At 45.2% G+C, this 24,597-nt stretch overlaps 1 protein-coding gene across 1 annotated transcript; it reads left to right on the top strand.

The window, feature by feature from the left end:
• The first annotated feature begins 11,898 nt into the window (after positions 1 to 11,898).
• MADCAM1 (mucosal vascular addressin cell adhesion molecule 1) lies at positions 11,899 to 22,816 on the top strand. Its single transcript, XM_087704972.1, has 5 exons — positions 11,899 to 11,907; positions 14,107 to 14,458; positions 16,848 to 17,174; positions 19,697 to 20,032; positions 22,428 to 22,816. Exons 1-5 carry the CDS (start codon positions 11,899 to 11,901, stop codon positions 22,814 to 22,816), a joined length of 1,413 nt encoding a protein of 470 aa, XP_087561098.1.
• The last annotated feature ends 1,781 nt before the right edge of the window (positions 22,817 to 24,597 follow it).

The raw sequence follows: 24,597 nt of genomic DNA, 5'->3' as shown, positions 1-24,597 counted from the left end.
CATCATTGCCACAGTTGTTAAGTGAATCGGTGCAGCTGTTAAGTGAATCCTGCAGCTGTTAACAGCTGTGGTGGCGCAGGGGTTAGAATGCGGTATTGCAGGCTAATTCTGCCCGCTGCCAGGAGTTCGATCCTCACAGGCTCAGAGTTGACTCAGCTTTCCATCCTTCTGAGATTGATAAATGAGGACTTAATGTCTTAATAGCCCTCCAAAAAGCTTGTTCCAAAGGATCACGCTTTGTTTTCAACTGTGACGCCCAGAAGAGGGAACAGCAGCCAAATAGGATCCAACCAGAACGGAGCAGAATGGCACAATGACTTCCCACGTTCTGGATTCCGCGTACCTGTTAACGCATTTCAAGGTACACCATAAGCTGTGCGTTCAAATGAAAGAAAGATGTGCCTGTCTGTTTAGATAGGAAGGGACACTTCGAGAAGTGGTAATTACTTCATTATTAATCTCCTCCTTTCCACTGCCAGGATGGGAGGTCACACGGCACCCCCACTTTCTGAATGTCAATTCCATTATCCAGCCCCTCTTCCTCTTCTCTTTAGGAATTGTTTCCCTAATATTCGTATTCCGGTAATTTAGCTCTGTCCTTCGGCATCCTGCAACCTGGAACAGGTGAAATAGGGTCAGCTCTTCCCTGGTGGTGGAGAAGGCAGCCTTTATCTCCACCCTCCTCGACCTAATCGTCCCATCTCAAGCCTCCTTCACAGGGATTAGTTTACAGGGCCTTGTTCATCCACAATTGTTCATCACTGCACGTATACCTAAGGTTTGTTTTTTTAATGCAATATGTGGTTTCGAGTCAGTTTTTTGTTTTTGTTTTTACTCCTGGTGGCTACCTGGAAAAAAGTCCCTGAATTGTTCTTGGAGAGATTTCAGAAGTCGTTTGCCATTTCTTTCTTCCTAGGGCTGAGAGAAAGTCACTGGCAAAGGTCATTCAGCTGGCTTCATGCCCAAGCCAGGACTACAACTCACTGTCTCCTGGTGACTGGCCCAAAGTCACCCAACCGGTTTTGATGTCTAAGGCAGGACTAGAACTCACTGTCTCCTGGTGACTGGCCCAAAGTCACCCAACCAGTTTTGATGTCTAAGGCAGGACTAGAACTCACTGTCTCCTGGTGATTAGCCCAGTCACCCAACCGGTTTTGATGTCTAACACGGGACTAGAACTCACTGTCTCCTGGTGATTGGCCCAAAGTCACCCAACCGGTTTTGATGTCTAAGGCAGGACTAGAACTCACTGTCTCCTGGTGATTGGCCCAAAGTCACCCAATCAGTTTTGATGTCTAACACGGGACTAGAACTCACTGTCTCCTGGTGATTGGCCCAAAGTCATTCAGCTAGTTTTGTTCCTATGGTGGGATTTGAAACAATCTCCTGATTTCTCAGCTAAGCACCTTAATCATTGCACCAAACTAGCTCTCTTTTCATCTTAAGGGGAGAAGAGACCAAAGGGAGAATGGCATTTGCAGCAGCACCAGTGAGGACAGGGTTAAACAGAGATGCTGGCTGTCCCCCTAGGATTCTGATAGGCTTAGCCTATTGATTAGTCAGTTAATTTGAATACAAGTAATCCTCAATCTACAACCATTCATTTAGCGACCATGCAAAGGTACAATGACATTGAAAAAAAGGCACTGATGACCAGCCCACACCCTTAAGACTGTCACAGTATCTACACCTGTTTCCAACCTTTCTGGCTTTGCGGACTGGTGGTGGGGGAGAGGGGAGAACGAATGTTTCTGTGTGAGCAGGAGGCGAGTTTGCAGACGTGCAGTTCCCTTGGTGCAAAAGGCAGGTACACATGCCCACCAGTGGTGGGATTCAAAAAAAATTAGTACAGGTTCTGTGGGTGTGGCTTTGTGGGCGTGGCTTTGTGACAATGATGGAATTCAAATTTTTTACTACCGGTTCTGTGGGCGTAGCAGGGGAAGGATACTGCAAAATCCCCATTCCCACCCCATTCTGGGTGGCCAGGCAGAAGTGGCATTTGCCAGCTCTTCGGACTACTCAAAATTTCCGCTACCGGTTCTCTGTCAGAACTGGTTGAATTTCACCCCTGTTTTGTGGGCATGGCAGAGGAAGGTTACTGCAAAATCCCCGTTCCCTCCCCACCCCACTAACCTGCTTTCCAGCTCCATTCTCCTGTGCAGGGCAACAAAAGAAGATCAGCTGGGAGGCTGGGAGGCAGCAGGGGCATGGCCAGCCTATTTGCCAATTCTCCGGACTACTCAAAATTTCCGCTACCGGTTCTCCAGAACCTGTCAGAACTGGTTGAATTTCACCCCTGCTTTGTGGACATGGCAGAGGAAGGTTACTGCAAAATCCCCATTCCCTCCCCACCCCACTAACCTGCTTTCCAGCTCCGTTCTCCTGTGCAGGGCAACAAAAGAAGATCAGCTGGGAGGCTGGGAGGCAGCAGGGGCGTGGCCAGCCTATTTGCCAGTTCTCCAGACTACTCAAAATTTCCGCTACCGGTTCTCCAGAACCTGCCAGAACTGGCTGAATACCACCTCTGGTGCCGACCACTCACACAAATGGAACTGTGTGTGTGTATGTCTGCCATTTCCATGGCCCAGAGGTTGGGGACCCCTAATCTACACAACATCTACACCTCATTTACGATCACATAAACAAAATTCAGGTACTTGGCAACCGACGTGTATTTATGATGGGTTGCAGCATTCCAGAGTCATTTGATCCTCAATTGCGGCTTCCTGATAAGCAAAGCCAATTGGGGGGGGGGGGGTAGGTGTTTGTTTAACGATCACATGATTCACTTAATGACTCCAGTGATTTGTTTAACAACTGTGGCAGAAAGGTTGCAGAATTGGGCGTGACTCCCTTAACAACCTTGCTTGGCAATGGAAACGCTGGTCCAGATTGTGGTTGTAAGTCCATGACTCTCCTATAATATGAAAATTATATTAGTTATTTCTGAATGCCATCACTCTGCTTAACAATTAATTCCCACAACACTGTCAAATAATTTACTAAGACTGTATTAGTATTATTATTCTCTTCCTTCCTCGTATCTATCTCTCCCCACTTATGACTATAACTATGTTGCTTGTATCTTTAAAACTTAGTTTTATTTGTTTCCTAGTACGATTTGATAGCTTATTAAGTAACATTGACTATCACTAAGTCTGACATCTTTTTATTCTTATGTATTTTATTCTCCTTGAGAACAAGCTTGTTCTCAATCCGGATAAGACCAAGTGGCTGGTGTGTTTCCCTCCTACTAATTGGCCAAGTTTTCCATCTCTCAGGCTGGGGGGGTCAAACAGTACGCTCCTCAGACAGGGTTCGCAATTTGGGAGCCCTCCTGGACCCACAGCTGACTTTCGAACACCACCTGTTGGCTGTGACCAGGGGGGCATTTGCCCAGGTTCGCCTGGTGCACCAGTTGCGTCCCTACCTGAACCGGGAGACCCTCACTACAGTCACTCGTGCCCTTGTGACCTCTAGACTGGACTACTGCAACGTGCTCTACATGGGGCAGCCCTTGAAGAGCCTTGTCCAGAATGCAGCCGCGCGAGCGATCGTGGGTGCACCTCGGTTCACCCACATAACACCTATCCTCCGCGAGCTGCACTGGCTGCCTATTGGTCTTCGGATACGCTTCAAGGCGCTAGTCGTCACTTATAAAGCCCTTCATGGTATTGGACCTGGGTACTTGAGAGACCGCCTGCTGCCAATCACCTCCACTAGACCGATTAGATCCCACAGATTAGGCCTCCTCCGAATTCCATCCGCTGACCGGTGTCGACTGGCGACTACCCGGAGGAGAGCCTTCTCTGTGGCTGCTCCGACCCTTTGGAACGAACTCCCCGTGGAGATTCGTACCCTCACCACCCTCCAGGCCTTCCGCAAGGCCCTTAAAACCTGGCTGTTCCGACAGGCCTGGGGCTAAAGAGCTGTTGCCCCCATCTCGAATGGTATGACTGTTGTGAGTTTTAAATTATGTATTGTTATATATCATTTTTATTTTTTATTTTTTGTCTGTACCTCCCCCCCCCCTTCCCTGATTTGATTTGTTAGCCGCCCTGAGTCCCCTTCGGGGGGAAAGGGCGGCATATAAATATAATAAATGAATGAAAATGAATGAATGATATGTACACTGAGAGCATATGCACCAAAGATAAATTCCTTGTGTGTCCAATCACACTTGCCCAATAAAGAATTCTATTCTAAATTCTATTCTATATGAAAATCATATTTGTAACCTGCCATAACCTTCCAGGTAGAGCCAATTCAGCGTGACATTCTTGGAACATGTTGCCGCTTGAGGAAATTGTATTATTAAGTGTACTATTAATTGTACTATGAATAGTACAATTATTGTACTATCCTAATTGTACTATTAACAAAACATGGATGAAATGGATCCTCCTTATTAGCATAATCCTTTCCCCCACCCCTTCCAATGTGCTGCCTGATTAAAATAGTGAACAAATGGATAAAATCCATTTTTAAGCATTCCAACAGGAATCAAGATTGCAATTCTGGCTTCGGATGCCTGAGAAAGGCTAAAGGTCTGGGTGTAAAAAACTTTCTGCCAGAAAAGCAAGGCTGCCCGCCAAAATTAGGGGATTTCCCCCCCTCACTATTGAAAAATGTAAATGCTGGGAGCCTAGACAATAGCAGGGAATTTTGTGACATTTCTCTAATTCTATTTGTGGTTGGCTACTAAGCCTTTTCGCTTGAAATGGGCATGGAATCTTTTCGGAATCAAAACGGAGCATCCGGGAATTTGAAGTAAGGAATACTTTCAAATAACGCTTCTAAGGAAACCCCCGCAAAAGAGAAGTTCAAATATTTAGCCTGGGCAACTTTCATAGCTAATATCTGTGAATTGGCGTGCCCCCTGCTGGTGAGCTTTGGGCATGACACTCAAGAGTTCAAGATGGGACAATTTTAGCCAGCGTTTGTAGAGATTCTCCATCATCCAGGTCAGTGGTCACCAACAGGTGGTCCGTAAACCACTGGTGGTGCATGAGAAAATGTTGGGGATCCGCAGAAAAATCTTTGCATTTCTGCATTTTTTTATATTGCACTAAATCAGGGATCCTCAAACTACGGCCCCTGGGCCGGATACGGCCCGTCAAAGCAATGAATCCCGCTCGCTGATGGGATGGGGTCCTTCAGGCACTTGTTTAGTCACTTCAGCCCCTCCCTCCCTGGGAGTCCAGGCGCTTCAGCGAGCAGAGTGGGAAACTTTGGCCGGGCTCCTCAAAAGACATAGTTTGCAGGGGGCCAATCTGGCTACAAGACAAACATTCATTCTTGGCCATATTTGAGATTCCTAGCTGCAATGGGCAACACACCTAGTGTTGTCTCTCCGGGCGCTTCTCTCCGCTAACAGGCAGCCAAGCTAAGTGCCTGAAGGACCCCGTCCCATCACTAATTCATATTAGTGGTCCACGGGATTTAAAATTATGAATTTAGTGTAAGGTGGCCAGATTTTAACATTGGTAAAGCCAGACACCATTGACCGGGGGGGGGGGGAGGTGTCTTGATTTTTAAAAAGAATCGGGACTTTTTTTAAACGCCGCGGGATGCTGGACAAATTGTTAAAAATTGGGACTGTCCCGCCAAAAGCGGGACGTCTGGTCATCTTGATTTAGTGGTCCCTGAGGTCTGAAAGGTTGGTGAGCCCTGCTCCAGATCATAGTTATCTCCAAAATGTTTTTTTTCAAAAGTCAACTGGACTGTTTTGTTTTCCTTGAGGAAGAAAATAAGTTTTTTTTTCCTGAAGGGAGAGCGGGAAAAACAGTCCAGTTGTCTTTTGAAAAAGCACCTTTGAGGATTTTAGCCAGTGTTTCTCATCCTTGGCCTCTTGAAGATGGACGGACATCAGCCAGCATGGGGAATTCTGGGAGTTGACATCCACCCATCTTCAAATTGAGAAATGCTGAGTTATATGTTATACACCCCTGTTGCATCTGCACAGGTGATTCTCCCAGCCTCTTAAGGAAATTGAAGATACTGCAATGCAAGATCCATGTTAAGTCTCCATATCCTTGAATAAAACTAATAAAGAGATCTCCAGAATTCCAAAATGGTTCTATTTGGTGCCTGCCGTTTTCCCAAGGGGCAGAAGGCAATGCAGACTAAGAGATCTTTCCTTAATCTTTCCCACCCTCTTCCTTCCCCGTCTCATTTTTTATCTGCACATCAACCTTGTGAGGGAGCTTGGGATGAGGGAGGGAATCGGATCAAGGAGGAGAAGGAATTGAAATGTCCTCATTTTAGCTGCTATACATATCAATGGAAAACATTTTTATTTTCAGCGTATAGCTTCCACCAAGCCCAACCAATTGTCCTGCGCCCCCAAACATTACACCAGGCTAAAATGGGATTGGTAGCTTGGGATTCCCACATGTTGTGGGAATTTATACATACTTTTAACCTTACACGGTCTGCTGTTGACCTCGCCCCACTTCTAAGAGACATTCCATCATAAAGCACAGTCTCGTCACCGCAGGACACTGCAAATGGCATGAATGCAGGATAATTGCTGAGCACTTCCTGAGCATGTGCGAAGGCTGGGACCTGTGTGTAAAAAGGTAAAGGTTCCCCTCGCACATATATGTTAGTCGTTCTTGACTCTAGGGGGCGGTGAACATCTCCGTTTCAAAGCCGAAGAGCCAGCGCTGTCTGAAGATGTTCTCCGTGGTCATGTGGCTGGCATGACTAAATACCGAAGGCACACGGAACGCTGTTACCTTCCCACCAAAGCTGGTCCCTATTTTTCTACTTGCATTTTTTTACGTGCTTTCGAACTGCTAAGTTGGCAGAAGCTGGGACAAGTAACGGGAGCTCCCTCCGTTACGCGGCGCTAGGGATTGGAACTGCCGACCTTTCTGATCGACAAGCTCAGCGTCTTAGCCACTGAGCCACCCTGTCCTCTATATGTACTTATTTATTTAACCACTGGCACTGCCAGCAACCTACGGGGGATGTTATTACTTCGGCAGTCTGTTTTTTACATCAGGTTAATCGACAGAAGAAGAAGAAAATGGATGGCAGAACAAGCAGCAGATTGCAGCCACAAAATTAATGATGACAGTAATTAGGGAGAAAAGTAATAAATGGGGAAAAAACAAAGGGGGGGAAACTTGGAAAGTGTTGTTAAACAGCTCCAAAAATAAAATAAAAAATGTAACCATGTCGATTTCCTCGCCTTTTGTCAAAATAAGAATATTTTTCTTCAACGGGTGACAACCAACGCATATTGCCGCAGATCAAATGTAGATTTTTTTTTTCCCTTCCAAAATTGGATAACAATTAGTTTAACCTGCACTCCTTCATTCACCCTAAGGCTGAATGTGGGTTATTGCCACATTGGAAGCTGAAATGAGCAGCATTAGCAGTGCGAGTTTGCAGTCTGTTCCTGCGGGGGAATGAGGCATACGTTCTTGGCTAAATCCCTCGTACAGGCAGTCCTCGACTTACAGCAGTTCGGTTAGTGATCTGTTGTGACTCAGCAGAAACCTGTGAGTTGTTTCAGGATGCAGGATAATGAGCAGCATCTCCTGCAGATAAAAGACTGATGGTGCCCCGCCTGAGTGGCAGAAGTCAACGTCCTTCGTTTGTTTGCGAGTTCAGTTCCGTTCCTGTTTGAGTTAGTGATTCAAAGAGGCACTTGGATAAGTGATTTGCTTTCTGTAAACCTGGTTGGCTGTAAGAGTTTTGTTTTTGCATTGGCTGTGTAGCTTTTTGCCAGAGACTTTATCTATGTTTATTTTGGGCTCGCAGCCAGCTTGAGCCGGGACTGATAAAGATATTTCCTTTGAAGTTCTGTCTGGCTATCGTTGTGAACAAGCAAGGAGGGGGGTCAGAACAGTGACCATTCAAATTACAACAGCGCTGAAAATGACTGTTTTTCACACTTTAAGACCGTTGCGGCATCCTCATGGTCACATGACCAAAATCCAGACACTGGGCCACCCTGCCACCCCGCGCTCCCCCCACCCACCCCCGTGCATGCACACAACACCACCACCACTGTGCTTTGTTTTGGGCCTAGCAGGTATGGAAAGTTATCACCCAGCCCTCTCCCAGAAAAATGAAATACCCTAGGAAATATTGAAAAGGCAGAATATTACATTTCCCTGGATGTGAAAAGGAAGAAACATGTTTTAAAGAGAGAGTAGCTCCCTGCAGCTTCCTGCCCCCACCCCCTTTGTCAACGGGCCATTATGATTGCCAAGCCAGTCCCTTTACATAATAAAGAGTTCTCCCCTTCAGGTCCAGGGGGGATGGGATTAAGGCATGATAATATTGGCCCTTTACCCAACTCACCACATGGCATCTGAAAACTCAACCAAACCTGGATTCAAAATGCAGCCTAGAGGGGCCCATGGGAGTCTGACAACCAATCAGAATACAAGCTCAAGATCAAAGGCCAGAGAGGGCATAAAACTAGGAACTCAGCATCTCAGTTGGCCCTTCTCTTTTTCTCCACCAACATTGAAGCATGTGATCACCTTTTCTGTTCAGGGCTCAAGCCATGTGGTCCTGTCCACCATTAAAACCATCTTTCCAAGCAGCCTCCATGTCTCCGGTGTCTTTTTCCCCACTTGAAGCCGAACCCAGAAGGACGTTTCTTTCAACACAGGCCTCCCTGAAGTCCCCCTTGCATGCGTGAACGATCCCCCCCATGCATGTGTGTGTACCTCCCGCATGTGCAACAGAGACCCGAAAATCAGCTGGCCGGCATGCGTGTTGGAACTGAGCTGGGCAAGAGGGCTACAGGTTTGCCATCCCGGTTATATATGATTGTTAAGATGACCATACCCAATACAATATTATGCTTTCATTAGAAGATACGTTAAGAGGGAGAAATGCATAAAGTTATAATGCTGATTGTTAATATTGTGAGGCTAGAGAATTATCGTGAATGCAATGATGTAAATCTTGATGGTAATCGTACCCAGACAACACACTGTTTAAAGAAAGATGATATGTTCCAAGTTTAAAAAATATTAATCAAAATAAAAAAGAATTGACTCTCGGGGGCACGGGAGAGGGTTACCTTTAACACACACCCCCTTCAGTTTGAAAATAAAGCAAAATATCTAAGAAAATGCTACACTGTGTGGTTTAAGTTTTATTATAAGGGAGGAGACTAAAGGACAAGAAGGAAGTTGCTCCCCCTATGAGCAAGGTGGGCTGTCACACCCCTTTTAGATTTAAGCTGTTGGTGTGAGAGTTTTGGAACAGATGAAGAATTAGCCTCACCGCTGGAAGGAAGGAAGGAAAGAATTAACTCAGAGCAGGATTGGCTTCTGTGAATAGAGATAATCCAGGAGGGAAAGAAATGGCTGTGATTTCTTTGGTATTCCTGTTCAGTTTGGTCTCCTACGGCTGCAGTAAGTCAGTGTGTGTGTGTGTGTGTGTGTGTATGTGTTTGTGTCTGTGTCTGTGTGTGTCTGTGTGTGTGTTTATAGCCACATATAATGTTTATAAATCTCTTCCAAAAATTCAATTCGTAAATGCATCCATACCTGTGTATAGCTAATCTGAGTTTAGTTATGGGGAGATGTGGGGTAGGAGACTTAAAAAAAACAACCCAGAATTGCACAGATAGGGAACTGGAGGGGGGGATCGATTGCCATTGGATCTGCAAGCTTTTTTTTTATCCTCCTAGATACATTTTTGAAAACTGGAGCGAAAAAGTGATAAAGAGGTGGTACTTGCTGCCTTGATTGACCGTGCCGTTTTATTCTCTCCATCCTTTCTCTTTTTTTGCTTCAAGTTTGGAAACAGAATCAGAAAGTTTTAGATTGGCTTTGCACAAGATGCTGAACTGGATTATGTCTGTGGAGATTCTCAGTCAACCAGGTCTTGGTTGCCCCAAAGGTTCTTTTTCAAGACCCAAGTGGACTTTCTTGTTGTTGTTTTTCTTTGAAGCAAAATATCTTCAAAGAAATACCAGAAAGTCGAAAAGGCGCCTTTGAAAAAGCACCTTTGGGTTAACTTGATTTTAGAATAAATCCATCTTCTGTTTGTTTGTTTGTTTGTTTATTATATTTATATGCCGCCCTTTTCCCCCGAAGGGGACTCAGGGCGGCTCACAACTCAAACCAGGGAAGGGGGATACAGACAAAAATAAAAAAATGACACATAACAATGCATAATTAAAAAACACGCGACAGTCATACCATTCGAGTGGGGCAACAGCTCTTTAGCCCCAGGCCTGTCGGAACAGCCAGGTTTTAAGGGCTTTGCGGAAGGTCTGGAGGGTGGTGAGGGTTCGAATCTCCACGGGGAGTTCGTTCCAGAGGGTCGGAGCGGCCACAGAGAAGGCTCTCCTCCGGGTAGTCGCCAGTCGACACTGGCCGGCGGATGGAATTCGGAGGAGGCCTAATCTATGGGATCTAATCGGTCTGGTGGAGGAAATTGGCAGCAGGCGGTCTCTCAAGTCTCCGTAGTTCGTTAAAGTATTGATTCATTCTTCCCAGGACCTATTCCGCTGTGATTTCATCCCCAGGTCTGTCCTTGGGAACAATGGAGAATCGGTCTTTGCTTTTATTTTATTTAGGTGGTTAGTTTGTCAAGTGTGTACGAGATAAGAGGTATAAGTGTGAATATGGCCATGGAGAAAGGAAATGAGTACAAAGAAATGGGGACAGTAGGACAGAGACGGTAGGCACGCTGGTGGGCTTATGCACGCCCCCTTTACGGAACTCTTAGGAATGGGGTGAGGTCCACGGTGGACAGTTTGAGGTTGAAGCTTGTGGGGGTTTAAGGATGTAATAACGGAGTCAGGTAGAGCATTCCAGGCGTTGACAACTCTGTGGCTAAAGTCGTATTTTCTGCAATCGAGTTTGGAGCGGTTTATCTTGAATTTGCATCTATTGTTTGCCCGTGTGGTTGAAGATTTGCCATAGTAGATAACAGAGTTGGAGGAGACCTTGGAGGTCTTCTAGTCCAACCCCCTGCTCAAGCAGGAGACCATCTACCATTTCAGACAAGCGGTTGTCCTATCTCTTCTTGAAAACCAAAAATGTAAGTAGAAAAATAGGGACCACCTTCGGTGGGAAGGTTAACAGTGTTCCGTGCGCCGGCCACATACGGAGATGTCTTCGGACAGCGCTGGCTCTTCAGCTTTGAAACAGAGATGAGCATCGCCCCCTAGAGTCGGGAACGACTAGCACATAGGTGCAAGGGGAACATTTACCTTTACTAGTCCTTGTTTTGATTAGGCTAAAGTACCCCAATTATTGCAACAGTTCTTCATACATCTTCATGGAACGCCTTGACTCCAGAAGTTGTGAATGCATCCAACACTGGAAATTTTTAAGAAGATGTTGGATAGCTATTTGTCTGAAATCGTATAGGGTTTCCAGCCTGAGCAGGGATTGGACTAGAAGACCTCCAAGGTCCCTTCCAAATCTGTTATTCTGTGCGCATATTTCAAGACAGGAAGGCAGGATGTAAGGAAAAAAAGAACAAGGAAATGCTGATAGGTTTATTTTATTTTATTTTTATTTATTTTATTTCTACGATTTATAGGCCGCCCAATCCCGAAGGACTCCGGGCAGCTTACAACGAAGAAGAAAAAAGTAATAAAAAATGAAAATAAAAACAGGTTAAAATCAACACACATACATTCGTTATGATCGGGGCTGGACCTCAACAATGAGGTCAACAGCCCCAGGCCTGCTGGAATAGCCAGGTTTTAACAGCTTTTCTGAAGGCCATGAGAGTGGGTAAGGTCCGGATTTCTGGGGGTAGCTCATTCCAAAGGGTCGGAGCAGACACAGAGAAGGCTCTCCTCCGGGGAGCCGCCAGCCGACATTGTCTGGCTGATGGCATCTGAAGGAGGCCCATCCTGTGGGATCTCACCAGCCGTTGGGAGAAATTTGGCAGTAGGCAATGTCGCAGGTATGCTGGCCCTAAGCCATGTAGGGCTTTAAAGGTAATAACCAACACCTTGAATTGCATCCGGAGACCAATAGGTTCACCCAGGATCTCTCCTGTACTGTAAAGCAGGGGTCTCCAACCTTGGCAACTTTAAGCCTGGAGAACTTCAACTCCCAGAATTCCCCAGCCAGCAGGCTGGGGAATTCTGGGAGTTGAAGTTCTCCAGGCTTAAAGTTGCCAAGGTTGGAGAGCCCTGCTGTAAAGGATCCTTCTTGTAATAGAAGGCAGATTGGAGGTACAGTTGTTGGTCCTTGGTTTACAACCGCCACTGGGACCAGAATTTCTGTTGCTAAGCAAGGCAGTTGTTAATGGAGCCACAGCCAATTTTACAATCTTTCTGACCACAGATGTTAAGCCAATTGATGCAGTTGTTAAGTGAATCATGCTGCCGTTAAGCAAATCCAACTTTCCCCCTTCGGATTTGCTTGCTGGAAGCTGGCGATCGCACGATTCCAGGATGCCGCAATTGTGATTAAAACCTACTGGCTGCCAAGCACTCAGATGGTAATCGTGTAACTGTGAGGATGCTGCAGTGGTTGTAAATGCGAGGACCAGTCACGAGTCACTATTTTCAGTACTATTTTTCACTTGGATTGGTTGTATATGTTACTCTGTCCAATTTTGTGTGACCACTGTGAGGATGCAGCAAGGGTTTTAAGTGCGAGGAGCAGTCCTAAGCGACTTTTACCAGTGCTGTTGTAACCTCAAATGGTCACTGAATGAATGGTTGTAAATCAAAGACAATCTGTAATTTGGGAGAGGGAGGGAGAATTCAGGAAGAATCTGTGTTGAAACCTTGTAATAGATTTAAAAATCTGAGCACCTTTTACATTGAACTGGATGGAAAATGATGGGATGGAATGGAATAAGGAATAAGAACAGAATAGAATAAGAATGGAATAAGGAATAAGGAATAAGGAATAAGGAATAAGGAATAAGGAATAAGGAATAAGGAATAAGGAATAAGGAATAAGGAATAAGGAATAAGACTAGAATAGAACAGAAATAGGAATAGGAATAGGAATAAGAATAGAATAGAATTAGCATAGAATAAGGAATGGAATGGAATAGAATAAGGAATAAGACTAGAATAGGAATAGGAATAGGAATAGGAATAGGAATAGGAATAGGAATAGGAATAGGAATAGGAAAAGAACGGAATGGAATAAGGAATAAGAAATAAGACTAGAATAGGAATAGGAACAGACTAGAATTAGAATAGAATGGAATGGAATAGAATGGAATAAGGAATAAGACAGGAATAGGAATAGGAATAGGAATAGGAATAGGAATAGGAATAGGAATAGGAATAGGAATAGGAATAGGAAAAGAACGGAACGGATGGAATAAGGAATAAGAAATAAGACTAGAATAGGAATAGGAACAGACTAGAATTAGAATAGAATGGAATGGAATAGAATGGAATAAGGAATAAGACTGGAATAGGAATAGGAATAGGAATAGGAATAGGAATAGGAACAGAATAGAATAGAATAGAATAGAATGGAGTGGAATGGAACGGAATAAGACCAGGATAGGATAGGATAGGATAGGATATGGAATAGGGAATAAGGAATAAGACTAGAATAGGAATAGGAACAGGAACAGAATAGAATAAAATAGAATTCTTTATTGGCCAAGTATAATTGGACATACAAGAAATTTGTCTGTGGTGCATATGCTCTCAGTGTACACAAAAGATATTATGATAAATCATGATCATAGTCATCACAAATACATTCATCGTGAACCATAAGATACAACACTTAGCAATAATCATAGGACACTAAATAAGCAATCAACAAAAACCATACTAGGAAACTAAATAAAACACTATAAATCATAAGGATTCTGGCAACCAAGTTATAGTCACAAGTAGAACAGGAGGTAGGTAATAGGAAGGATGAGAAGAAGAATAGTAAGACAGTGTTTGACAGTGTTGTGGGAATCAGTTGTTTAGTAGAGTGATGGCATTCAGGGGAAAAACTGTCCTTGTGTCTAGTTGTTCCGGTATGCAGTGCCCTATAGCGTCGCTTGGAGGGTATAAATTGAAACAATTTATGTCCAGGTTGTGAGGGGTGTGTAGATATTTTCACAGCCCTCTTTTTGACTCGTGCAGCATACAGGAAGGCAGATTGGTAGCAACTGTTTCTTCTGCAGTTGCATTCATGTTGCAGCACAGCCGGGGAAGACTCCTTGGTGCCTAGAGCTGAGGAAGTTGTCCATTTGCCCCAAACAGGTGCTCCAACTGCTAAGCCCATCATCCATCCTCTGAAACCACTGGTGGAACTTGGAGGCACTATTCAGCTGACCTGTTCCATGCAGTGCCCTGATGCTGAAGTGCAGTGGGAAGGCCTGGACACCGACTTGGGGAACATCATTTCAAACCACACGCAGAGCATCCTAACGCTGAGCAATGCGACCGTCAACACGGAAGGGACGAAGATGTGCTCAGGACGGTGCCAAGGGAAGTCTCAGGCCGAGATGGCCATGGTGAAGCTGAATGTATATTGTAAGTTCAAAAAGCATCTGCTCAGTTGGTTCTCTTCAATCTATTCCCGGGGGAGGAAGGGAGAGGGGGAAGGGAGTAATTTAAGACAGAAAAGAGAGTTAGAAGAAGGGAAGGGAAGAGAGGGGAAGGGGAGGGGAGGAGAGGAAAGGAAGAGGGAAAGGGGAAAGGAAGAAGAGGAAGAGAAGACGAGGAAGAGAAGGAAGAGGGAAAGGAAAGGAAAAAGAAGGAAAGGAAGAGGAAAAGAAAAGGGAACGGAAAGGAAAAGAAAAAGAAGATAAAGGAAAGAAAGAGGGAAAGGGGAAAGGAAGAAGAGAAAGAGAAAGGAAGGAAGAGGGAAGGGGGAAGGAAGAAGAGAAAGAGAAGAGGAGGAAGACAAGGAAGAGGGAAAGGAAAGGAAAAAGAAAGGAAGAGGAAAAGAAAAGGAAAAGGGAAGGAAAAGAAAAGATAAAGGAAAGGAAGGAAGAGGGAAAGGAAAGGAAAAAGAAGGAAAGGAAGAGGGAAAGGGGAAAGGAAGAAGGGGAAGGGAAGAGAAGGAAGATGGAAAGAAAGGGAAGAAGGAAAGGAAGGGGAAAGGAAAGGAAAGGAAGGAGAAAGGGAAAGAGGGGGAGGGGAGGGAAGAAAAGGAGGGAGGGAAAAAGGCAAAAAGGAGGAAGGAAAAGAAAAAGAAGAAAAAAAGGAAGGAAATCACTTTTGTATACTTGTGTTTGTAGTCACAGAGACTCAACCTTGTCTGAAGGGCATCTCTAACATTTTGGGGATAGACAGTGATCGAGTGAATCTCTTTGGGAGCTTGTTGCTATTGTTCTTCATAACGGGAGCTATAATTACAGGCCTAATCCAGTAATGCCAGTCCTCTGGGTAGATTCCAATATTTCCTGAAACAATCAGAAGAATGAACGGCCCGAGAATATCATTACAATTAACACAACGCACTGCAATTAATCAATGGCCCAGAAAGGGACCCTCTTCCCCCCCCCCACATCCCCCACTCCAGGGTGAAGCTGGCACGTAACTACCAAAAACAAAGCTAATCTGTTTCCTTGAAAATAAGCCCACCCCAGATTATAAACTCAATCGGGCTTTTGAGCGCATGCGCTAAAATAAGCCCCTCCCACAAAAATAAGCCGTCCCTGAAAATATTGCAACAGAGCAGCATCCATGAGGTGACCACACTCTCCGCCTCCTGCACCTCAAAAATAATAAGACCTCCCCCAAAATAAGGCCAAGCGCTTATTTCATGGGATCAAAAGAAAATAAGACCCTGTCTTATGTCAGGCCTGCAGCCATCTTTTCTTTGGGGTCTTTGGCCTGCCACACTTTCTATTATTCTGCTATGCATCTTCTATTATGGGAAAACAGGAGCGGCGATTGTACAGAGTTAGAGGATATGTAGCCATAACAAAATTCTTCCTAGAAAGCCAAGGTCATCTTTTGTAATTGTAATTGTAATTTAATAAATTTATATGCCGCCCAATCCCGTAGGACTCCAGGCAGCTTACAAAAGACAAGATAAAAATAAAAAGTTAAAAAAGGGAAAGAGAAATACAAATTTAAAAAGCAACACACCATACACTCAATCTAGGTGGGGCTGGACCTCGTTCACGAGGTCAACAGCCCCAGGCCTGCCAGAATAGCCAGGTTTTAGTGGCTTTTCGGAAGGCCGAGAGAGTGGGGAGGGTCCGGATCTCTGCAGGTAGATCATTCCACAGGGCCGGAGCAGCTACAGAGAAGGCCCTTCCCCGAGGGGTCGCCAGCCGGCATTGTCCAGTCGACGGCACCCGGAGAAGGCCCAGCCTGTGAGATCTTATTGGCCATTGGGAGGTATGTGGCAGGAGGCGGTCTCTCAGATATCTGGGTCCTAGCCATGTAGGGCTTTAAAGGTGATAACCAGCACCTTGAAGCGTGTTCAGAGACCGATAGGAAGCCAGTGCAGCTCGCGGAGGATGGTTGTAACATGGGTGTATCTAGGTACACCCGATATCGCTCACGCGGCTGCATTCTGGACCAATTGTAGTCTCCGAACACTTTTCAGGGGCGGCCCCATGTAGAGCGCGTTACAGTAATGTCTTTGCACCTCTGCACCTGACCGGATCTGGATGGGTGGAAGCTGCCAGCATGGCAGTGGGAGATTGGATCATGTGATGGACTGGTGGGTGTGGGGGCAAGATCTTGAACTTTCAACTGGTTGGAGAAAACCGGGAAGCTTTCAGATTCGGGTTTTCCCAGATGTGCCAACATGTCTCTCTTAATAAATTGGAACTTTGAGCAATGCTTTGCCTTGGACTCTGATTTACTTTTGGATGCTATTTGGAACCCCGACATCTTATTTTCGGGGAAACACGGTACAAAAATACACAGCAGGTCTTCACCCGCATATCCTTTTTCTCAGCTTTTCCAGATACTCTGCAGCTGGACTCCCAGCCCAAGATGCTGACCGTTGGGCAACCAGCTCGCTTGCTATGTTCCATGAGTCACATCTATCCTCACGGTGCCCTTACGTTGAGCTGGTTCCAGGGAGAGGAACAACTGGAGGCTTCCAAGGAGACAGAAGAGGAAGAAATGGAAGACTCAGAAGACCAGATGTTTGTCTACCACTCTGAACTGGAGCTCCCCAGGGTGGCAGAAGACGTAACTTACAAATGCAAAGCAACTTTGGAGGTCGAAGGAGAGATCTTTGCCAAGGAGAGGACTGCTATCGCCATCACCAGCGCCACAAGTAAGTTTCACGAGGAGTCAGTGGTGGGATTCAAATTTTAGAACTACTGGTTCTGTGGGTGTGGTGTGGCTTGGTGGGCGAGGTTTGGTAGACAGGGCTTGGTGGGCGTGACAGGGGAAGGATATACTGCAAAATCTCCACTATAGGGCAAGAATAGTGTAAAATCCCCATTCCCTCCAGGGCAAGGATACTGCGGAATCTCCATTCCCACCCCACTACAGGGCAAGGATAGTGTAAAATCCTCATTCCCTCCAGGGAAAGGATACTGAAAAATCCCCATTCCCATCCCACTCCAGGGCAAGGATAGTGTAAAATCCTCATTCCCTCCAGGGCAAGGATAGTGTAAAATCCTCATTCCTTCCAGGGCAAGGATAGTGTAAAATCCTCATTCCCTCCAGGGCAAGGATACTGAAAAATCTCCATTTCCACCCCACTCCAGGGCAAGGATAGTATAAAATCCTCATTCCCTCCAGGGCAAGGATACTGAAAAATCTCCATTTCCACCCCACTCCAGGGCAAGGATAGTATAAAATCCCCATTCCCTCCAGGGCAAGGATACTGAAAAATCTCCATTTCCACCCCACTCCAGGGCAAGGATAGTATAAAATCCCCATTCCCTCCAGGGCAAGGATACTGAAAAATCTCCATTCCCACCCCACTCCAGGGCAAGGATAGTGTAAAATCCTCATTCCCTCCAGGGCAAGGATACTACAAAATCCCCATTCCCTCCAGGGCAAGGATACTGCAAAATCTCCATTCCCACCCCACTCCAGGGCAAGGATACTATAAAATCCCCATTCCCTCCCAATTAGCTGGGACTTGGGAGGCAGAGAATAGATGGGGGTGGAACCAACCATAGGTGGTATTTGCCAGTTCTCCGAACAACTCAAAATTTCTGCTACCGGTTCGCTAGAACCGGTCAGAACTGGCTGAATACCACCACTGCAGCCAACCCAGACTTTGAAATAGGGCCTGTGCCATATCAGGATTACGGGTGAATCTTTTCTTTGATAATCCTTTTTTTTAATTCATTTTCATTTTAAAATAAAAATAAAGGAAAAAAGTAAGAAAAATGGCAGAGGGGAGGAAAGGGAAGATTTTTAAGCTTTTTTTTCATTGCAGTAAAATACAAAAAAAGGACACACAACCTTAATCTTTGGCTTTAGATTTCTAAATATTTCTAGACTAACAAAATCATTCCAAATAAAGTAGAATAAAATAAAATATAAGAATGAAGGCGTGGCATAAAAAAGATAGTTAGAAGCTTGCTTAAAGGAAATGTCATCAGCCTCTAAACCACAAGATGTTTTAGCCAACGTCCCTATGTCAAAAGTCCAAACCACAAGGTTCAGATAAAGTTCATTAATGACACGTAAGCCATACCTGAAACAAAAGGAGAAGTAAGACCCTCATCTCCTTATAAGGCTTTCTCCTCAAGGGAACCACTAGGAAATGAGTTGAGTGTTTCCGTGTTACGCTGCCTTTGAGAATGTATAAGAACGCGTGCTTCGATAATGAAAGTTGTTCAGAACTTGCAATGCTAAGCCATGGGCTAGCTTTCTGAACCTGGCTGCCAAATAAACTTTTCCTGTATCCTGAGAAGTCTAAAGCCTGTCATTTTCTGCAACACAATCATCAAATTTTCATTTTTTTTTCACTTGCGAGCAAAAAGCCAAGAAGCGGTTTCCAAAGGGAACCAAAAGCTAGATAAATACTTATCTTATCTTACTTATCTTAATTAAAACAGTTCGGTTATCTCCATAATTACAGACAAATCTTATACTTGGAGAATTTTATTTTAAATATTTTCGTTTGCATCCCGATTTCATTAGTCAGTAACTTTGAAAGTAAAATATTATTAATGTACAATTTTGGTTTTTTTTTTTCTTTAAAAAAAAAGACAGCCAAAAATGAACTATATAAATCTAGTTCAGTTCTACTTTTGAAGAGCTGGCAATATCTTTGGCCTTCAGCCCCATTTTTGGCGTCTTGGCTTGGGCGCGGGGAGTGAAACAGGACCAATGATGTTTTGACTTCGTTGGTAATGAGTGTTTGTTTATTTCATTTGTATGTTTATTTCATTTGTATGCCGCCCTTTTCCCCCCGAGGGGGACTCAGGGCGGCTCACAACTCAAAAAGGCCAATCTTTCAGGGCTGTTTTGTGCCAAGAGCAGAGATCTCCAAACTTGGCAACTTTTAAGATTTGTGGACTTCAACTCCCAGAAATCCTCAAACGTCCATGCTGGTTGGAGAGTTCTGGGAGTTGAAGTCCACAAGTCTTAAAGTTGCCAAGTTTGGAGACTTCTGTGCTAGCCAGGTGGGGAAAAACAAAACTGTCTCAGGTTTTACTGGTTTGTGGACGCCTTAATTTTATGGAGATCATTTTGCCAATTAAAAATTCCCTTTCCTGTCGTTCTGGAGGATTTTGGAGGTTGCCAATTGACTCCCGCCCCTCATCTAACAAAGGAGACTTAAAGTCTTGAAACAGTTTCTCTTAACAATTCTAAATACTTGGTTTACAGCTACGCAGGAGATTCTCGGTGCTACTGCTACTGACGCCCTTACTCCCACGTCTACTGCTACTGACGCCCTTACTCCCACGTCTACTGCTACTGACGCCCTTACTCCCACATCTGGAAGGACAAGTCAAACATCTGCTTTGGAGCTACTCACCACGGCTGATTGGAAGTCCTCAGGTGCGACAACCACTAGCCTTCTCCGCCTTGTTTCCACCAAGCATACCAGCTCTGGGACATCTGTGGTTACACCAACAGCTGCCCCCACGCTGGAATCCCTAACGGAAGATCACAACTCCATCACGGTGGTCAACAACTCCACTGAAACTTCTTATCCAACAGGTAACTCTCTAGCAGAGCTGGGGACCACTTCTCCAAAATTTGAGACATGGTCCATCACACCGTTGTTAGGTAAGCTCCCCGTTGGGAGAGCGAGTATGTTCAGAGAAGCGTTGTGAGAGTTGCGTTGGAGAACACACAAACCAGCATACAGAGACACTGTGGTTTAAATAGGCTTTTACTTTCATGGAAATAGAGGTATCAGAGTCCATCAAACAGTCCAAGTCATACACGGATAAGACAGTCAATGTCTTTCAGTTAAGGGATAATCCAAATAACATAGTCCATAAACATACAAGCAGGCCGGTACTTAAAGTTTGCTAGCAGTTGCAAAACTTACAATAGTTCACAGCACTTTCTAACAGTCAGCTTCCAAAACACTCAGATCAGATCAGGCCAGCATCTAACAAACAGAGAGCTAACAGTCATTCTAGCTCCCTCTTATGGCCGATTGAGGAAAACAGCAACCAATCACATTTTACAGTATGATTTAAAGAAACAGGTACAGCTTGCTATACGATTTATATATTGCCAACTCAACCATTAGATTATATTCCTAACAACCATGCACAATTCCATCTTGAGATGTCACTAGGTTTAGGTCAGGGGTCAGCAACCTACAGCTCTGGAGGCACATGTGGCTCTTTCATCCCTCTGCTGTGGCTCCCTCTCGCCTGTCGACTCCCCAATTGATTGGGCTTTCGGTTAGGACAGGTAGAGGAAAAAGGATGCTGCTCTAGGAGGAGACTCTATGGTGGGGGGAACCAGACTTCCGTTCGGCTCCAGAATTGAACGGGGGGCTTCCAGGTTAGGACCTTTGTGGCTCCTGGTGTTTTCTTTTCTGTGGGAAGGGAAGGAGAGAGGGTAGGAAGGGGAAGAGGAAGAGAGGAGTAGGGGAGAGATAAGGGAAGAAGGAAAGGGAAAGAAGAGGAGGAAGGAAGTAGAGAAGGGAGGGAGAGAAAGGAAGAGAGGAGAGAAAATGAGAGGAAGAGGAAGAGGAGAGAAGGAAGAAAGAGGAAAGGAGAGGAAGGTAGGAAGGGAAGGGAAGAGAAGGAGAGAGGGTAGGAAGGGAAAGAGGAAGAGAGGAGTAGGGGAGAGGTAAGGGAAGAGGAAAGGGAAAGGAGAGGAGGAAGGAAGTAGAGAAGGGGGGAGGGAGAAAAGGAAAGGAAAAATAAGGTGGTGTTAATTTTATTTAGGTGTATGATAAACAAAGCAACTCAGAAGGTATATTCTAACCTTTTATATGAAATAATAAATGTATAAGAATGACAAATGTAAAGAAGAACAAATAGGTGAATGTATACCTATAATTGTATATAAGAGAATAAAAAATAAAAAATAAACTTTAAAAAAAAAGAAATATAGAGAAATTAGGAGAGCAATGAAAGGTAGGGGTAATTATCATTCCTGGGCATTAAACTGAACACATTCCATTCATGCAGTTCATGCCTAACAAAGCCATAAATTGCAAATGGTACGTGAGTTGCAGTGGTGGGTTTCAAAAATTGTTCGAACCTACTCTGTGGGTGTGACCTCCTTTGTGGGAGTGGCTTACTGCCCATGTGACCGGATGGGAGTGGCTTGCCGCCCATGTGACCGGATATGAAGATGCCGACGACACTTGTCAGAACCACCTTAAATTACCTCACACACAACACTGGCATGCATGAGAATAGGATGTAAACCTGTTTTTTAAAAGGCATCTTTGGTTTGCGTTAAAACAACTTCAACACACGCAATGTTCTGATTGCACCACAAATGCAGCAGTCATCCTTACCTTTCACAGAGGCCCTGAGTTTTATAAATAGGAGCATGATAGTGTAGAATAATCATATCCAAGGACCAGTGGTGGGTTTCAAAAAAATTTGGAACCTCTTCTGTAGGTGTGGCCTGCTTTCCGGGTCCACTGGTGGAACCTCTTCTAACCGGTTCGGTAGATTTGAGGAACCGGTTCTACCGAATAGGTGCGAACTGGTAGGAACCCACCTCTGGTGAGTTGCTACAAAGAAGAGGGAGTCAAGCTATTCTCCAAGGCCCCTGTGGGCAGAACAAGAAGCAATGGGTGGAAACTAATCAAGGAGAGAAGCAACTTAGAACTGAGGAGAAGTTTCCTGACAGTGAGAACAATTAACCAGTGGAACAGAAGTTGCCTCCAGAAGTTGTGAATGCCCCAACACTGGAGGTCTTTAAGATGTTGGATAGCCATCTGTCTGAAATGGTATAGGGTTTCCTGCCTAGGCAGGGGGTTGGACTAGAAGATCTCCAAGGTCCCTTCCAACTCTGCTATTGTATTGTATAGTATTAGGACGTTTTTGGCTCTTTGAGTGTATAAGGTTGCCGACCCCTGGTGTAGGTCTTTCAACCAAACTCAGGTTTTATCTTGTCCCTTTCTTAACAGACCAAGAATTAACTGCAAAGCCTCTTTCCACGACAGAAGGACCAACTACCAAGCCGGTTTCCCCGACTGGCGGTTTCTCGACAGAAGGGACCACAGGAAAACCAAAGGACCACTGCCGACCCACGATCGTGCCTGTGCCCACCCAAGGGACCCTGGGAGGCACCCTTCGCATCACCTGCCAAGCTGCCAAGTGCAGCCGAGATGTCCGAATCCAGTGGGTGGAAACTCCAGTGGCCCAATCGCGGTACCGCCTGGAGGAAGCCGAGGGCCGGTCGACCCTGATGGTTGAGGATCTCAGCTTGGAGCACCAGGGGGTCTATCGATGCGTTGCGATCGCCAGCCAACCCCGAATAGCCACCTTGCGCGTCATGGTGTCTGCTGGTGAGTGAGACGAAGTTGTGCGTTCAAAATAACAATAGCAATAGCAGTTAGCAGTTTTTGGGAAGTCTGCAGAGTGAACTTTTTTTTTTAATTTGCCTCTTCAAAACTTTGGTGTGTCTTATACTCTGGTGCGTCTTATACTCTGAAAAATACGGTACACGAGTAGATGAAAAATGTGTAAAATTAGACATATATAGATATAGATATATAAAGGTATAAAAGGAGTATAACCGATGTTTAATAATGTAGAAATGTTGCAAAGATGATATCTATGTTTAAAAGAATGGGGGGAAAACCCTAATAAAAAAAAAATTTTTTTTAAAAAGGAGGTGGATGCACCACTCTGTTTACAGCACTAAATAGATGGTTTGCGCCCCTTTCCTTTTGCAGATGTGGTCAACACAGATGCCCTTTTCACCATCGGAGTCACTGGATCCCTCTTCGGGCTGATCCTCACAGGCTACATCACCCATCGATGGCGGCAACGGCAGCGATGGTGAACAAGCAAAAGGCCTAAAAAACATCCGTCCATCTCCTTGGTTATGCCCCCTTCTGGCTTCTGGACTTCTGGCCAGACTGTGAAAACTATTCTCTGGCTTTTTAAGGGCTATCAGGCAACCCAGGGGGACTTCACCAGACACATCGCCAGGATTTTCTGCCCTGGTCAAGATCATAAGCGGTGGAAATGAAGAGGCCGTTTCCAAGGTCATTCCCGCTATCAACGGGGCAGTGAGCATTCGCTGCAGAACTAGTGGCCAGATCCTTCTTCAGTTTTGATGTGAAGTCGGTGGAACTGTAGGTTTGAGTGCCACTGTTTATGTCAGGCGCAGAGAACCAGAGCCCCTCGTGAAAAGTCTAAGCCAGTAACTCTATTGACTTCTTCCTATACTACGAGAATCTCCCAGAGAAGGTTCCATGTGACTAAGGGGGAGTCAAGCTTATGCAACTCGTGACTGCAAGGACTCCAGGCTGGGTCCCCGCCTGATCCTTCCTCCCGGCCTGGCTGGGACTTTCCCAACAGTTTAGGATGGACCTATAACCGTGATGGCAAACTTATGGCACACGTGCCAGAGGTGGCATGCAGAGCTCTCTCTGTGGACACGCACGCCACCGCCTGCTGCTCTTCTGGTTTTCGGCACGCATGCTGATCTTCGCGGGTGACGGGACACTTGGAAATGGCCCGAGGAATGGCCCAAAAAAATAGGACGTTCTTTGGGCTGTTTTCCAAGCCATTTTCAGGCTGTTTTTAAGTGGTTTTCAGGCCATTTTAGGTCATTTTCAGGCTGGTTTTGGGGGGCCATTTTATGCCCGAAAAACAGCGAAAAAACAGGCCATTTTTCGGGCTGTTTTGGGCCGTTTTGGGGTCATTTTCGGGCCAAAAAACAGGCATGCGCACACCAACCAGCTGATTTTCGGGTTTTCGGCACTCTGCCATGCCACAAGCATGAGTGTTCCAATTTGGGCACTCAGTGCTGAAAAGGTTCGCCATCACTGACCTATAAGGATGCCAGCCAGATCAGCTGCTACGGTTTTGAACATTGCAGGGAGAGTAAATCAAAAGATCTTTTTCTCTCTTTCTTTTTTCTGCACATCCCGAACCTACAAGGGCCGGTTCTCAAATATGTACTTTCTGAAAGTTTCAGGGATTTTGTTTTTCACATCCTAGCCAGCAGGAAGTTTATTTTATTACCTTTGGGGCTGGTGAGTATACTGGGGATTTGGAGAGCACGATGTGGGTGCTCTGGCCAAATGGCTTTAACAGAATAACAGAGTTGGAAGGGAGTTTGTT

The sequence above is a fragment of the Thamnophis sirtalis genome, unplaced genomic scaffold (genome assembly GCF_051295495.1).
Source record: "Thamnophis sirtalis isolate CommonGarterSnake01/CBP01778 unplaced genomic scaffold, rThaSir2_p1.2 scaffold_1, whole genome shotgun sequence".
Classification (NCBI taxonomy): domain Eukaryota; kingdom Metazoa; phylum Chordata; class Lepidosauria; order Squamata; family Natricidae; genus Thamnophis; species Thamnophis sirtalis.
This window is presented reverse-complemented; position numbering and strand designations above follow the sequence as displayed.